Source organism: Bos grunniens, chromosome 25 (assembly GCF_055505025.1).
Source record: "Bos grunniens cultivar Pamir isolate PY7600 chromosome 25, Bosgru_T2T1.0, whole genome shotgun sequence".
Taxonomy (NCBI): domain Eukaryota; kingdom Metazoa; phylum Chordata; class Mammalia; order Artiodactyla; family Bovidae; genus Bos; species Bos grunniens.
Window position 1 is genome coordinate 17,217,556 of NC_141189.1, and position 15,402 is coordinate 17,232,957.

The 15,402-nt window shown below is 55.3% G+C and overlaps 1 protein-coding gene across 1 annotated transcript in view; it reads left to right on the top strand.

Moving 5' to 3' along the window:
- The first annotated feature begins 321 nt into the window (after positions 1–321).
- GSG1L (GSG1 like) overlaps positions 322–15,402 on the top strand; it is a 256,063-nt gene continuing 240,982 nt past the window's right edge. The window contains exon 1 of the mRNA XM_086375189.1: positions 322–917. Within this exon, the coding sequence (XP_086231315.1) occupies positions 575–917 (343 nt within the window). The 5' untranslated portion in view covers positions 322–574. The remainder of the gene's footprint in view (positions 918–15,402) is intronic.

A 15,402-nucleotide genomic window follows, 5' to 3' on the forward strand; every position in this document is an offset into this window, starting at 1 on the left:
AGGGCGGGACCTCTTCGGTTCCTGCGCGAGATGACCCCTTCCGGCTGGTTTTGTGGCTTCACCTCCCTCTTTCTCTGAGAGCGCCTCTCTGGCACTCTTGCTTTTCAGACCCTCCAGTCGGGTGCGGGTCTCTCCCCGGCGCCCCTTCTCTGCCGGGCCCCCTTCCGCCCGCGCCCGGCGAGGGGCGCCCCCTCTCCCCGTGAGGGCGGGAGCCAGAACAGTGTCTCCGGCCGCCTGCAGGTGTCTCCCCACGGAGGGGCGCGCGTCCCTGCGCCGTGGCCGCTGCCAGGCGCCCGCGGCTCCTCGCCGAGGTGCACTCGCGCTCCGGGCTCCGGGTGCGCCGGAGCCGCTCCGCCGCCGCCCGCCCCCCGCGTTTCCCCGCGCGCCCCCCGTGCGCCGCGCCCCCACCCCCGGGGTAGGGGGGCGGGTCATGGGCCCGCGCCGCGTCCGCCGCCGCCCATCGCAGGCGCCCGAGCCCCGGGGCGCGGCGGGCAGCGGCCGCTGACGCGGGGCGCCGGCTGCCAACTTCGCGCGCGGAGCTCCCCGGCGGCGCGGTCCCGGCGGCGCGGGCGGCATGAAGACGAGCCGCCGCGGCCGAGCGCTCCTGGCCGTGGCCCTGAACCTGCTGGCGCTGCTCTTCGCCACCACCGCCTTCCTCACCACGCACTGGTGCCAGGGCACGCAGCGGGTGCCCAAGCCGGGCTGCGGCCAGGGCGGGAGCGCCAACTGCCCCAACTCGGGCGCCAACGCCACGGCCAACGGCACCGCCGCCCCCGCCGTCCCCGCCGCCCCCGCCGCCGGGAACGGCCCCCCTGGCGGCGCGCTCTACAGCTGGGAGACGGGAGACGACCGCTTCCTCTTCAGGAATTTCCACACCGGCATCTGGTACTCGTGCGAGGAGGAGCTCGGCGGGCTCGGTGAGTGAGCGGCGGCGCCCCGGGGCTCGGCTCCCGGCTCCCCCGGGGCTGCGCGCTCCCTCCTGGCGCTGGGGCTGGGGGCCCCGCGCCGCCGCTAGGACGCCGTGCCCCGCGCTCCCCAGGCTCGGCCGGCCCAGCGTTCCCGCGGGGAGCGCGGTGGGCAGGTTGCCGGATGGTGTGGTGGTGGTGTCTGTAAGATGCTGGGCTTTCGGGACGCTCCACCGTTTCAAGGTTCAAGAGGAGCTCCTGCCCCTTCCGAGCGCCAGGCGCCTTTAGTGGGGGGCGGCGGGGGGGGGGACGTCGCCGCGCCTTGGGGAGGCGCGTCTCCCGGCCACCCGCCCCGGCTGCCGGTCGGCGGGGCGCGCGTTCCTTTCCGCGCCAGAACTCATCTTCACGCTCGCCCCTTCCCCCCTTTCCCTTCGCGGGGCTCTGGCTACCCCCGTCCCGCCCGGGGTGGTGGGGGTGTTGCCCCCTCCCAACGCAGATCCACAGAGCCCCGAGCCCAGGGGGTCATTCTTCCCTGCACCCCATTTCCAACCCGCGCTCATCGGCTCCCAGCCCTGGTTTGGGGAGTGAGCAGTGGGGGCAGTCCGGTTGGTTCCCTGCAAGGGGCAAGGAGCGCTTCGCGTCCGGCCCCTACCCGGAGAAGATGCGGCGGAAGGCAGAGAAGGCAGGCGGGAAAGCGGGACAGCCCGGCGAGGATCCAATCAGAATTGAGGCGGGGGGCGGGGTGGCGGGGGGAGGTCTGTGGGGGAAGGGGGTGACTTTTCAGAAGACAGATCCAACTGCGCCCTTGGCCTCGCACCCTTGCCTGTACCCGTAGGAGACGGCCAGGGCTGGAATAAGGGTCTCCGAGGCAGGCAGCGAGGCCGGGGCAGGACCCCGGGGCCCCATGCTGGGGACGCTGGTCCACACCACCGGGAACCTCCCGGACGCTGGAGAGGATGTTGCTCCAAGTCCAGGTGAGGGGGCCCTCTTGAGTGAATTGACCTCACTCCCCAAGGTTAAAACTCTCCTCTGTCACTTAGCTCTCAGATGTCAACGTGGGCTATGTGTGCAGCCACATGGAGACAGGAGTGGGCCACAAACCTCCAGTTTGCCCTGAGCTAGGCTTTGGCCTGACTGTTTGAAAGGACAGAGGGAAGAAGGTGTGGAATAAACCCAGGGAGGCTGCAGTCCCTGTAGGGAATGCCCTTTCCCATGTCTTCCCTGGCTGGCTCCTCCTCTGCTCCATGGGGACTTCCTGGCAGGGTCCCCTGCAGAGAAGACCTCCCTGTCCCCCTTTGGAAGCAGAGTCTCTTTGTATTGACATCTCATCGCCACTTTTATCTCCCCATCACACTTGGCACAACCTGAAGTTTTCTGGGGGCATGCCTTTGGCCACCAGCTTCTTGTCCCCAGTCCCCATAGGGTGGCACTCTATGAGGGCAGGGCCCTAGCCATCTTGTTCATTGCCATGCCCAGCCTCTGGGTATTGTCTAGAGCATAGAAGGTCTTCAGTACCTATTTGCAGGGTAATGTTGCGTGAGGCCTCGGGACCATGGACTGGAGGTTTCCTGGGGTGCTGCCTGCTCTGTCTTGCCTCTGGGGGTGATCCACTGAACTTTTATGGCACCACTTGCTTGATACTGGCTGTTTGCCAAAGACCATCTGAATCGGGTCATGCCCTGACCAGTTTCACCCCATCAGACTTACTTCTGGCGTGCACTCAGGACATGAGTATTTTACTCTGGGATGTAATAATAATAAATTAACCTTAAAAGACATCTTGGCTAAAATTCCCTGCTTTCCACTTATCCTAGTCCTCTCCCACAGAGGCGCCGGAATGCCTTATCCTGGAAAGGATCTGCACCCTTTTGGGGGTAGAGGTCCCTCCCCATGCTTCACCTCTACCTCTTACCAAGTTTCTCCTCATGGAAACTCTCAGACCACCTGCTCCTTCCTTTGTGTACACACTTAGATCCAACACTGTGTCTGGTGGTGGCATGGTCCCGTCTCTGCTCCATGAAGTGCCAGGGTCTCCACTGGCCAGCTTAGCCTCTCAATTGTTGGAGGTCCCTCCAGGCCTCTTCCTGAAGGTCACGCCCTGAACTGTTGCTGTTATTTCCCTGTGGCTCATCCTTGTGGCTCATTCAGGGCTTGACACAAGATGTTAAGGATTTTTTTGATTGGAGTATAGTTGCTTTACAGTGTTGTATTAGTTTCTGATGTACAACAAAGTGAGTCAGCGATATGTATATGCATATCCCCACACAGCATGTTTAAATTCTTTAAGCATTAAGGAATGTTAGTTAAAAAAATTGAAAACAATGCTAGCTCACAATTATTGAGCCCTTGATGTGTACCAGAATTGTGAAAACATCTCACCTGCGAAATTTTGTTGAACACCCTTGCGCGGCAGGCACTTCTATGGTGCCCATTTTTCAGATGAGGACTTTGAAGTTAAGAGAGGTTCTTGTCTGGCCTCACACCTGATGAGGGGGCCTGAGTTGTCTTTCTGGGGCAGAAAGGAATCCAGATGAAGTGATCAGAGAAGAGAACCGTGCAGTTGGGGGTTGGAGAAAGGGGCAGTTTGGGAGAGGGCTCAGCATAAGACCCTCACCTGCAGTCCTCTCTTAGTAAAAACGTGGATGGTTAGTTTGTTGGGTAAATAAAACAAACCCACAGTTTTTCTCTTTCCTCTTGATCACTGTTGGTTAGCGATCGCCCCTCCCAGAAAATCACAATTTTCCTCCCTGGGAGCTTGGAAAACAGTTATCAGCCTGTCACTGTTGGTGAGAAATTTGGGAAGTCTGAGCCAAACTTGGATGATTTTCCCAGCGGATCCTACGGTGCCCAGATCCTACCCCTCCATCGCTGTGGTACTGAAAGGGTGCCAGGAGGTACCTGGCCTCAAACTTTTGTTGCTATGACAACCTTCCTTCTGGGTTCTGCAACCATTTTAAAATTTCTTTCTACTTGGAGAGGGGGAAAAAAAACACCCCAACACACCCCTCCCGCCCACTCCCCAGGAACAAAATCCTACTCTCCCCGCAGAACATGGCCAACCAACTTCCTTCCCTCCCACCATGAAACTACAGGAAAGGTTTTCTTCCTTTCTCTGGATTTTATGTTCACTCCAGTGAAAACACCAACCACGAAATCCTAACCTCTCCATGAGAGGCAGCTGTTAAATGTTCCTTCCTCTCAAACGCCTGTTCGGTAATTTCTTTCTGTGCTCAGGGTAAAAACCTCTCCCGACTCTGGGCAGCCACAGGGAAATCTAATAAGCCCCTTTTCCCACACTAAAAAAAATCTACAGGGTTCACAAAGAAAACTGCAGCCTGTCCTAAACAGACACAATCTCCCCAGACCCGGCACAAAGGACGCTTTTCTCTCTCCTCTAAGAAGGAGCATCAGCCTCCTTCAACAGGCAGACAGGGAAGCATGGCCTCGACACAGAATTACCCCAAGCCCTTCACGCAAATTGGATTTCTCTTCTGGCTGAGATGCTCGGAAGGCGCGGGTGGGTGCAGACGCAGGCCTTGGGGTGGGAGGGGCGGCAGAGAAAGGCCTGGAAGAGTGATGAGGGAAGGTCTGGCGGTGGGCGGGAGGGGGTGGCGGGAAGGAGGCTGCGCTGACGGGAGCGCAGGTGATGTTTGACTTCGGCTCGGGGAGGGTGTGTTTGAGCCTCAGGAGAAGGGTGACTCCGGAGGATTGATGGAGTGGCCAGGTCTAGGGGGGCTTGTGAGGGTGCCTGGAGGGAAGTGGGACTGGGGTGGCCGGTGAGAAGGGAGAGATGAGTCAGGGGAAGGAGGAACAGGATGGTTGGTGTCCTGACTCTAGACCTATTCTGTCCCCTGTCATGGATGGACAAGGTCCAGGAAGGATGGATGCCTCGCAATGCCTCTTTATAGCGGTGTGGTTTGGGCCAGGGCCTCAGTTTGCTGGCCTGTAGAATGGGGTTTATGGGGATCAGCGCGACTAGCAGCTGCTCAGGGAGCAAGGATTCAGTGAAACAGTGAAGGGATGTGCTGAGCACCTGTTGGGTGTGTGATGCCTGGTCTCACTTCTGTGCTGCCCCCTGTCTGAGCCACACTGTGTCTCTCCCGTGGACTTCTGCACCTGTTCCATGATTGCCCCCATCCCTGCCCATCCCTGTCCACTCTGCAACTGAGTAATCGTCGGATCCTGTCCCTCCTTTGCACAGGCCCCTCTGACAGTCCCCTTCTCACTTAGAATCAAAGCCATATGGTCCCCGAAGCTTGAGGCCCCGCATGAGGGTGGCCCTCAGCCTCCCCCGGCTTTCTGGGTCCTCTCCTTCCCACACTGGTCACTGACTTCTGCTGCACTGGCCCCCAGCACCAGACAAACGTGGCCTCAGGGCCTTTGCACTGGTCCTCCCTTCTGCCTGGAAGGCTCTTCCAGCAGATGGCCACAAAGACTGTTTCAGCAATTAAAAAAACAATTATTTACTTGGCTGCACCGTTGCAGCATGTTGGATCTTTCAGTTGTGGCATGTGGGATCTGGGCTTCCAGGTGGCGCTAGTGGTAAAGAGCTCTGCCTGCCAAGGCAGGAGACATAAGAGACACGGGTTCGATCCCTGGGTCGGGAAGATCCCCTGGAGGAGGGCATGGCAGCCCACTCCAGTATTCTTGCCTGGGAAATCCCATGGACAGAGGAGCCTAGCAGGCTACAGCCCATGGGGTTGCAAAGAGTCGGACACGACTGAGTTACTAAGCACACACGCATGTGGGATCTAGTTCCCTGACCAGGAATCAAACCCGGGTGCCCTGCTTTGGGAGCGTGGAGTTTTAGCCGCTGGAGTGCCAGGGAAGCTCCTGTTTCCCAAAGCTTCTTGAAATCAGCTCTCTCCCAGCACCTGATTCAACACTAATCTCCCCACACTTTCCCTGCTTGATTTCTAGCCGCTTGCCACCGTCGACTTTTGCTTAGCGTTCCTAGTTTGTTTCGTGTGTGGTCCATGGGCTCTGTGCAGCTGGGGGTTGAGTTTATCTGGGTTCTCCACACTGGTCCCCAGTGCTGGCACATAGTGGGGTTCCATCACCTTTTGTGGGATGGATTTCGGTTGTTATAACTTGTTTTCTGGGTGCAGTTCTCCGCCAGGCTCCAAGTGTCTTCTTATGCTGCAGTGAAGCAGGGGGCTGGCCGGGGACCCCTCCCCTTCTGCTGAGGTTTCTGCTCCACCTGCCCCTCACTGTGCTCACCAGTGAGCATAATGGGACTCTTGCTGGGGAGGAGAAGCCCCCTGCTACCCCATGCCTTCTTGCTTCCCCTTCATTTCTGTAGAAACCTCAGCCCTTCTGTCTGCCCCTTACATTATGCTGCTCCATTTTCACAAGTATAAAGAGTCCTATGATGTCCCCAACCTGGAGCTTCCAGTGCTTGGGAATACATCAGTGTAATATTACACAGGCCAGGAGCAGCTGATGGGTGAAAGCTGGACTTTGAAGGGGGTGGCTTGGGCCCCCCACAAGTGTTACTTCCTTTGGTTCCCATAAGAACCCTGTGAAGTAGGTGCCATGGTTATGCCCAGTGAGGAAACTGAGGCACAGAGAGGGAAAGTGATTGGTTCAAGGCCACACAGTTTCCAGGTGGCAGAGCTGTGATATGCAGAAAGCTCCAGAGCCTGGCCCTTGTCTGCTGTGCCCCGTCTCCACCACCCCAGTTAATAAGGCTCCCCCGGTGCCTCCAAGAGGCTTGTTGGGAAGAGCACTGTGCCAGTTGTCCTGACCCAGGCTGTCCCGGGTTCGAATCCAGCCTCCAGTGCCAGCTTGCAGAGGGACTTTAAACAAGTCACACACTCTTCTCTGGCCTTGTCTTTCCTTGTGTGTAAAATGAACATTTCGTTTTGTTTTTTGTCTGCATGATGGAGGCGGCAGAGCACCCAGTGACCATAGGCCTTGTGGTCGCACTGTCCAGGCTCCAGCCCCTAAGCCACCACTCATGTGCTGTGTGACCTCTGGCAGGGGCTTGCCCTCTCTGGGCCTCAGTTTCCTTGGCTGGGACAAGAGGATGATGATATCTGCCTCACGATTGTATCCTTGGAGTTCAGGTGGATAACACAGGTGCTTGGCTGGTATACGGCAATCACTCAATAATGGAGCTTGTGGTCATCTGACCTTAGGTTAGAGGCTGTGGACGTGTGGCCCTTGGGTCACCTTCAAACTGTCCGTTTAAAAAAAAATAGGTATATTTGGTTTATTTATGTATTTTTGGCTGCATGGCATGCTGGATCTTAGTTCTCCAACCAGGGATCGAACTCTTGCCCCTTGCAGTAGAAGTGTGGAGCCTTAACCACTGGACCACCAGGGAAGACCCTGTCCATCTGTTTTCTTGGCCCTGTGGTGTTTTCAGCATCTTTGAATAAGTTGCCAGTGTTTGAAAATTGAGACACTTCACAGAAACATCCAGATTGATGGCTTTTCTCAAAAACTTGGCAGGTCCATCAGCACTGGGCCCAGGTTCCTGTGGGGGTGGCAGTTGCCTGTCCCCGTGGTCCACCATCCCCCCCACCCCCCACCATCTGCCCTCCCCCATCCACTCAGGCCCCAAGCCTTGGGGTCCTCCTTGGTGCTTCGTGTTCTCACATCCCACGTCTCATCCATGGGCAAATCCTGCCTGCTCTTCATTTAGAGTCCAGCCCCCACCTGACCATGTCCAGCTCTGCCCTGGTATCTCTCCCCTGGACTAGGCCAGTCACCCCTCCCTGGGCTCCTGCCCTTGGTCCCCACCCCCGTCTGTTCTCCATCCGGCACCAGAGGAATCCTGTTAAATCCGAGTCCCTCCTCTGCACAGGGCCCTCCCGTGCATCCTGTCCTACTTGGTTACAGCCAGGCATCGTCGAAGCCCTGTGGGCCTTTTGAAATTTGCCCCTCGTGCCTCTCTGACCATCTGTCCCCGCAATTGCTCTGCCCTGGCCACACCAGCCTCCTTGCCGGCCCTCCAACAGGCCAAGGCCCTCCCGCCTCAGAGCCTTGGCACTTGCTGCTCCTTTAATGTGGGAACTCTTTTCCAGGTACCTGCCAGGGTCCCTCCCTTCTTAGGCAGGGCTCTGCTCAGATGTCCTCTCTCAGTGGACATGGTCCCAGACCACCTTCCCAGACCATGTGGTCTACATCAGTGACTTCACGTCTCCAAACACTTCCCACCCCTCCTTATTCCCCCATCACTCTAATTATTGTCTTACCCACTACCTATCACTCATTTATCTCCGTCCTTCCTTTCTTTAAAAAAATTTTATCAGAGTTTAGTTGATTTACAGTGTAGTTTCAGGTGTACAGCAGAGTGAATCAGTTACATGTACATATCTCCCCTCTTTTTTAAGATTCTTTTCCCATATAGGCCATTACAAAGTATCCAGTAGGGTTGCCATGCTATACAGTAGGTCCTTATTAGTTTTATATATAGTATTTTATGTATAGTAGTGTGTATATGTCCATCCAGGGCTTCCCAGGTGGCGCTAGTGGTAAAGAACCTGCCTGCCACTGCAGGAGATGTAAGAGATAAGAGACGGGAGTTCAATCCCTGGATTGGGAAGATACCCCCCTGGAGAAGGAAATGGCAACCCACTCCAGTATTCTTGCCTGGAGAATCCCATGGACAGAGGAGCCTGGCGGGCTACAGTCCATGGGGTCACACAGAATTGGACATGACTGAGCAACTTAGCACAGCACACATGCATATGTCCATCCCAACCTCTAAATTTATCTCTCCCCCTTCCCCCACCCCTTGATAATCATAAGTTTGTTTTCTACATCTGTGATTCTGTTTCTGTTTTCATTTATCTTTATTATGTCTCTCCCTTGCTCGGATGCTGACTTCATGGGGGCAAGACTTGGTGCATTTTACATAATGCTGGCTTTGAGTGAGGGTTCGGTGAATATGTGTTGAATGCATGTGGGGTTCTAGGACCTTCTCAGAACTCGTGTGTGCAGCGGGAGGCCCCCGGTTCTGTGCCTGCTGTTCCCTTGGACTTGTCAGATGTCCTGTCTTCCCTCTTCCCCTCCCTGTTCTCCTTCTGAGAAGAGGTATTCAGTGGGGGTGCTGTAAGGGGCTAAGGGGGTTCATGCGGTCATCCTCCCTGTTTAAATCCTGGGGCCACACTTGGAACCTTGTGGGGATATTGTGACCTCAGGGCTCTGTGTTTCCAGTGGGGCCATCCGTGGTCCGAACCGACAGGAGCAGACTCAAGCCCACTTAAGGACAGGGTTTCTTTCTTTCTTTTTTTTTGTTTTAGGGAGGATGCTGCTGCCTACAAAATCCAGGCAAAGGCCTTGGAAGTCAGAGCCAGGACTATCTGGGCTCCTGGAGGCCAGAGCTGATAATCTTCCTGCAGGTCCAGAGTCACCAACTAAAACCCTACTGAGGCCAGACTGGAAACCAAAGAATGTTTGGGGAATGGAGGGGCCAGTGGGGAACTGGGAGCGGCTGCCCCCCTAAAGGGGCAGCTACTGTTCAGCTCCAGTGCCCATTATTATTGGAGGAAGGGGGACCCTGTAGGACCAAAGTTGTCCATTTTATCAGCCCTCCAAGCAATGGCTGAAATTTGGCAATGAATTCAGTTAATAAGAAGCGTGCTCTGCAGGACTGGGCCTAACATTTATGAAGGGTGAGCAGACCCTGTCCCGCCAGTTTGCAACTTCTAGGCCAGAGCCCAGCTGCTCCTGTGATTGGAGTCCCAGCTCCTTGTTTCCATGGCTATCGGTTCACAGTCTTGAGAAAGAATCTGACTGGACGGCGTGGTGCCCGTGGTGGCCTTGATGGCTGATTCCGTCTGCTCTGTCCGGGAGTGGAGGGTGTAGGATCTACACAAGCCCGTCCTGTGAAGAGAGGAGAGCAGAGCTTCAAGCCAGGGGGAAGGGTGGGGGCTTGGATGGACATCCCTAAAGGAGGTGACCCATTAGGCAGGACTCCAGGTCTCACCACGTGAGAGACAAAATCACCTGAAATGGCCTTAAAAAAAAAAAGAGGAACTTATGGTCGCTCTTGATAGAAAGTCTTCTAAGAAAAGTCCAGGTTGTGGCGTGGCTGGATCACAGTGTAACTGGGACTTTCTCTTTCCAGCCTTTGGCTCTGCCTTCCTCTGGGTTAGCTTCATTCTCAAGTCCACTCTCCCCCTGTGGATATCCCCCAAAACTTTGGACTTACCTTCTGTCCTTTCAGTAACTTGAGGGGCAAAAGAGATCATCCTGTCCAAGGTTCCAAACAAAAGTCCCAGAGCCTGTTCTCACTGGATCAGTTTGGGACTGTGTCTCCATGTCCTTGAACTGATGGGCGTGGCCTGAGGGGTAGATGGTATTGATTGACCACAGGATATGAGGACAGGTTCCCCTCAACCATGAGGCCTGAGAGTGGAAGAGGGCTGTTCCAGTCAGCACTTACCACAGTGATGCTGTGTAACAGCAGAACCTCAGGGGCAGACAGCTGTAAGCTCAGCTTGATAGTCTGTGGGTCCACATTAGGTTGGGCCTAAATATTAGGTGACTCACACGTATGCTGGCTATTTGCTTTGCTGACACCTCATTGGCCAAAGCAAATCATGCAGCTGAGCCTGGAGTCACTGTTGCGGGCACCACAGAGTTACAATGGCCAAGGGCATGGATATAGGTTGTTGCTGTTATTTAGTTGAAGTCGTGTCTGACTCTTTGCGACCCTATGGATTGTAGCCCTCCAGGCTTCTCTGTCCGTGGGATTTTCCAGGTAAGAATACTGGAGTGTCGCCATTTCCTTCTTTGGGGGAATCTTCCTGACCCAGAGATGGAACCTGAGTCTCCTACATTGGCAGGCGGATTCTTTACCATCTGAGCCACCAGGGAAACTGTCTATGGATACAGGAGAGAGTGAAGAATTGGGGCCATTAAAACAGTCATTGGATTGACATATACACCTTGCTCTGTTTAAAATAAGTAACCAACAAGGACCTTCTGTTTTAAAAAAAGGGAAAGAGGACAAGAGGATGATATAGATGAGATGACATTGGCCAGGTGTTGATAATTCTTGATGGTAGCTGATAGATTCATGGGGATTTATTACACTGCTCCTTTCACTTTTGTGTATGTTTGAAATTTTCCACAATAAAAAAGTTAAAACAATCACTGTATTGTAGGTGGTTCTTCAAAGCTGGGACTTGTCCAAGTAAGAGGGACTTCCCAGGTGGCTCAAGAGTAAAGAACCCACCTGCCAACTCAGGAGACTCAGGTTCGATCCCTGGGTCAGGAAGATCCCCTGAAGAAGGTAATGGCAACCCACTCCAGTATTCTTGCCTGGGAAATCCCTTGGACAGAGGAACCTGGAGGGCTACAGTCCGTGGGGTCACAAAAGAATTGAACATGACTGAGTCACTGAACAACAACAACCCAGAAACAGATGCTGGGCAGATAAGGACAACAGATGCCCCCTACTTACAAAACAAAGGTACATCTGGGAACTGAAGGAGTTTGTGGCTGAGCCCAATCCCTGGCCCAATTCCTTTCAGCCAAGACACTGCAGCTGTGCCTGAGTCAGAGGTTCTTGATCGTGTGGCCCTCTGGGCTCTGTGATGCTGAGATGGAAACCTGGGGCCTCCATCCAGAGAACCGGGTCCCCCTAAACACACAATTTGGCTTGCGGTTTCCGGAGACCCACACTGGAGACCACCCCAAGTTGAGGACCTCTGATCCATCTGGTGTTTCCCAAACCTGGCTGTGCCCAGGGCCATGTAGTTGTTGGTGTTCAGTGGCTAAGTCGTGTCTGATTCTTTGCAACCCCATGGACTGTAGCTTGCCAGACTCCTCTGTCCTCCACTATCTCCCGGAGTTTGCTCAGATTCATGTCTATTGAGTCGGTGATGCTGTCTAACCCGAACTTGCTAAAAAACAGATTCCCTAGGGCCTCGCCCTTGGACCTTCTGCTGGATAGGTTGGGGGTAAGGCCCAGGGATCTGAATTTCTTTTTTAATTAATTGATTAATTGGCTGCGCTGGGTCTTCATTGCCACCCTAGGGTTTTTCTCTAGTTGCAGCGAGCAGAGGCCACTCTTCTTGCTTCTCATTTCAGTGGCTTCCCTTATTGCAGAGCACAGGCTCCAGAGCTTGGGCTCAGTAGTTGTGGCACATGGGCTTAGTTGCTCCTCAGCATGTGGGATCTTCCCGGACCAGGGATTTAACCCATGTCCCCTGCATCGGCAGATGGATTCTTAACCACTGGACCACCAGGGAAGCCCCAGGGATCCACACGTCTAACCAGCTCCCCAGGGATTTCTGAAGCACAGCAGGTGTGGGCCCCAGTGTTCCCATCCAGGCCTCTCATTCTGCATCTGACAAGTGGGCAGCGAGCCCCGGCCAGGCCCCTCACTACCAGCCCACCTCTGCCTCCTGCTCTCTCACTTCCGGTACGGTCTTCCACTTCCGGCTCTGCGCCACGCTCTCTGCACTTCCGGCCACATCCAGCATATTTCCCACCTCTGCGTGTGTGCTCTCGCTGGTCTTTCATGCGGATTCCTTTCTTCTAAATATGAGGCTGTCATGTCCGAAGACCCTCCCCAACCCCCCAGCCCTCGATGCTGTGTTCTCCCACAATCTCCTCACAGCATTTACCACCCGCTGAGATGATTTTTTTGTCTGTTTGTTTTAAATTTCCAAGTGCATTTATCACTTGTACCTCTCATCCTAAAATGAGCAGCTCAGAGCAGACCAGAGACTGTGTTCAACTTCTGACCGTGGTGTCCCTGGGCCAGAACGCCATGGTCCTTAGGAAGTGGCAGAATCCCTTTGGATGGGAGAGCTGGTACCCAGGGTCTCAATGTCGCAGGATGAGGGTCTTTCCATGGGATGTACATGTTACTTTGGAAATGCACAAAGCAAAATTGAGGGCTGTCAAGAGGGTCAGTGCATGCGTGCGTGTGTGTGTGTGTGTGTGTGTGTGTGTAAAGAGGGTAGAAAGTGACAGGCAGAATCAGCCCAAGTGCAGAGGCCCTCTTGGCTGGTTGGGAGCACCCCACAGCCCCGCAAGACTGTTCCAGTGTGGTGAAGCCCAGGGCTCCAGGATTCCCCAGGTCACGATAGGAGCGAGGGGAGGCCCTGAGCGTCCTCAGAGTGGAGGCCTGGGCAGATGTGCAGGATCACAAGGAAGAAAGGTGTGATCCCACACAGGGGATGGGGACACTGCTGGGGACAGAAGTTTAGAGCAGAGTGAATGGGAAGTTTTCCTCTCCTGAGTTTTCAGAGGAAATGTGGGTCTCAGTTTCCCCACCTGGCAAGTGGGGTGATTATCCTGAGCTCTTGGTTCGGCTCCTTCCTGTGAGTCAGTTCAGTTCAGCTGCTCAGTCGTGTCCGACTCTTTGTGACCCCCATGGACTGCAGCACTCCAGGCCTCCCTGTCCATCACCAACTCCCGGAGCCTACTCAAACTCATGTCCATTGAGTTGGTGATGCCATCCAACCATCTCATCCTCTGTCATTCCCCGTCTCCTCCCGCCTTCAATCTTTCCCAGCATCAGGGTCTTTTCTGATGAGTCCTGGTGGTTTAAATCTATTCCAATGGGGAGGCCAGAATCGCTGACAAAAAATGAAGATGGCAGTGCTGACCTCTGTCACTGGATTCCTGCTGGGTGGTGACTCACTGAGGTGTGAAGGGTGGCTCGGCCCCAAACTGCCCATGCAGAGGCTGCCTCCTCATTGCTTCTGGATACTGGGCTGCAGGGTCCTCTCCCAGGGGCTGCCCCCTTGCTGCTGGTGGACGCCAGCCAGGGGATGTCCATGTTCCAGCTTCCCGAAGCAGATCTGGAGCCTGGGGGAGGGGCAGTGGTGGGGAGGGGCCTTGTCCTGCATCCCAGCCTCCCAGGGAGGGGATCAGAGACTGCAGACACCCCGAATATCAGAGGGATCCAGGGTAAGGCTGCGATCAGAGGAGCCAGGAAGGGAGATAATGAAAGAGAGTGACAGAGAGAGAGAGAGAGAGAGAGAAAGACACATACAGAGGGGACCAGGGCAGGAGACGTGGAGACAGACAGAGGGATGTGCAGAGTTACAAACCAGGGACACACACACACAGATGGAGAGACACAGAGAGAAGCAGAGGCAGCAATTAGGGGGGAAACAGAGTAACTGAAAGGGAGACACCGAGACACACACACACACACACACACACACACACACAGAGGCAGGCCTTAGTTGCTGAGAGGAGAGGCAAGTAAGGGGAGCCTGAAATAGCCCGGGGGAGGCGGGAAGGCTCACATATGGCCCCCTTCTTGCTGCTCTTTTCCAGGAGGGCTGAGTCCATGATGGGAGGAGGCTGCACTGCCAGGGGTGGCCTCATGAGGCCTCAGCCCTTGGTGCCTCGGGCAGGTGGGGAAGGTGCGGCAGCCAGACCAGACCCTCCCCTTCCCCAGACTCCCCCCTCCTCCTTCCTCCATCCCTCCCCTGCTGCGGGGGAGTGGGTGGGCTTGGTGTTGTGCTACTGGGGGGCTTCTGCCCATCGAGGCTCTCCAGCCCCTCTCTAAACTGCCACAGGTCAATAATAATGATGGTGGTGACTCATGTATGATGAGAGTAATAAACACATCTTAGCAAAACTGGTCTTTCACAGCCCAAGTATAATCACTATGTAGGAGGCAGCTTCTCAGCGAGTCAACTGGATCTGTATCCTGGTGGCCACTGGGATGCAGTTGTGGAGCCTCCCCTGCCCTCTGTCCTTGTCTGTCTGTCCTCTCTTCTCTCTGGGTCTCTCTCCATCCTGCTTGCTCTGTCCCAGGGTCGAGCTCTGGAAGAACTGTCTCTCCCTGCCATCCTTGTCCCATGCCCTCAGCTGCCAGCTTTGTTCCCTGCTGGTTCTGGTGGCTCAGATGGTAGAGTCCACCTGCAATGCAGGAGACATGGGTTTGATCCCTGGGTCGGGAAGATCTCCTGGAGGAGGAAATAGTACCCTTCTCCAGTATTCTTGCCTGGAGAATCCCATGGACAGAGAAGCCTGGTGGGCTGCAGCACATGGGGTTGCAAAGAGTCGGACACGACTGAGTGACTAACACTTGCCTTGCTGAGTCTCAGGAGAAATCTGGGTGGTCCTGGGTGAGGAGCAGAGGGAGGAAGACCCTCCCCAGACACAGTCAGGGTGGGGGGTTGGGCGCAAGTCTCAGTGGCTCCCCTCAGCTGAGACCTCTGCTCAGAGGTCTAACCTGCATCTCCAATGAACAAGTCCCCAACCCACTGTCTGTTCTTCTGCCATCACTGGCTGGGGGAGGCTGGGTCACTCTGCCCTGACCATCTACAAGTCCAGGAAGGTTCAGACAACCCCAGGGGCTGTATTCCATGTGTCCCCATCCTGGACTCGGGTAAGAGAGGCTCTGTCTCCGGGTTCTGAGGCTGTAGAAGCAGGAAAGGGGGACGAATTTCTGCCCAGAAGTGGCTCATGCCATTTGGCTTGCGTTTCATTGGCCAAAGCAAGTCACATGGCATTAGCTAATCTCCTGGGGGCTGGAGCATGGCGGTCCTACCAGGTGCCTAGAAAG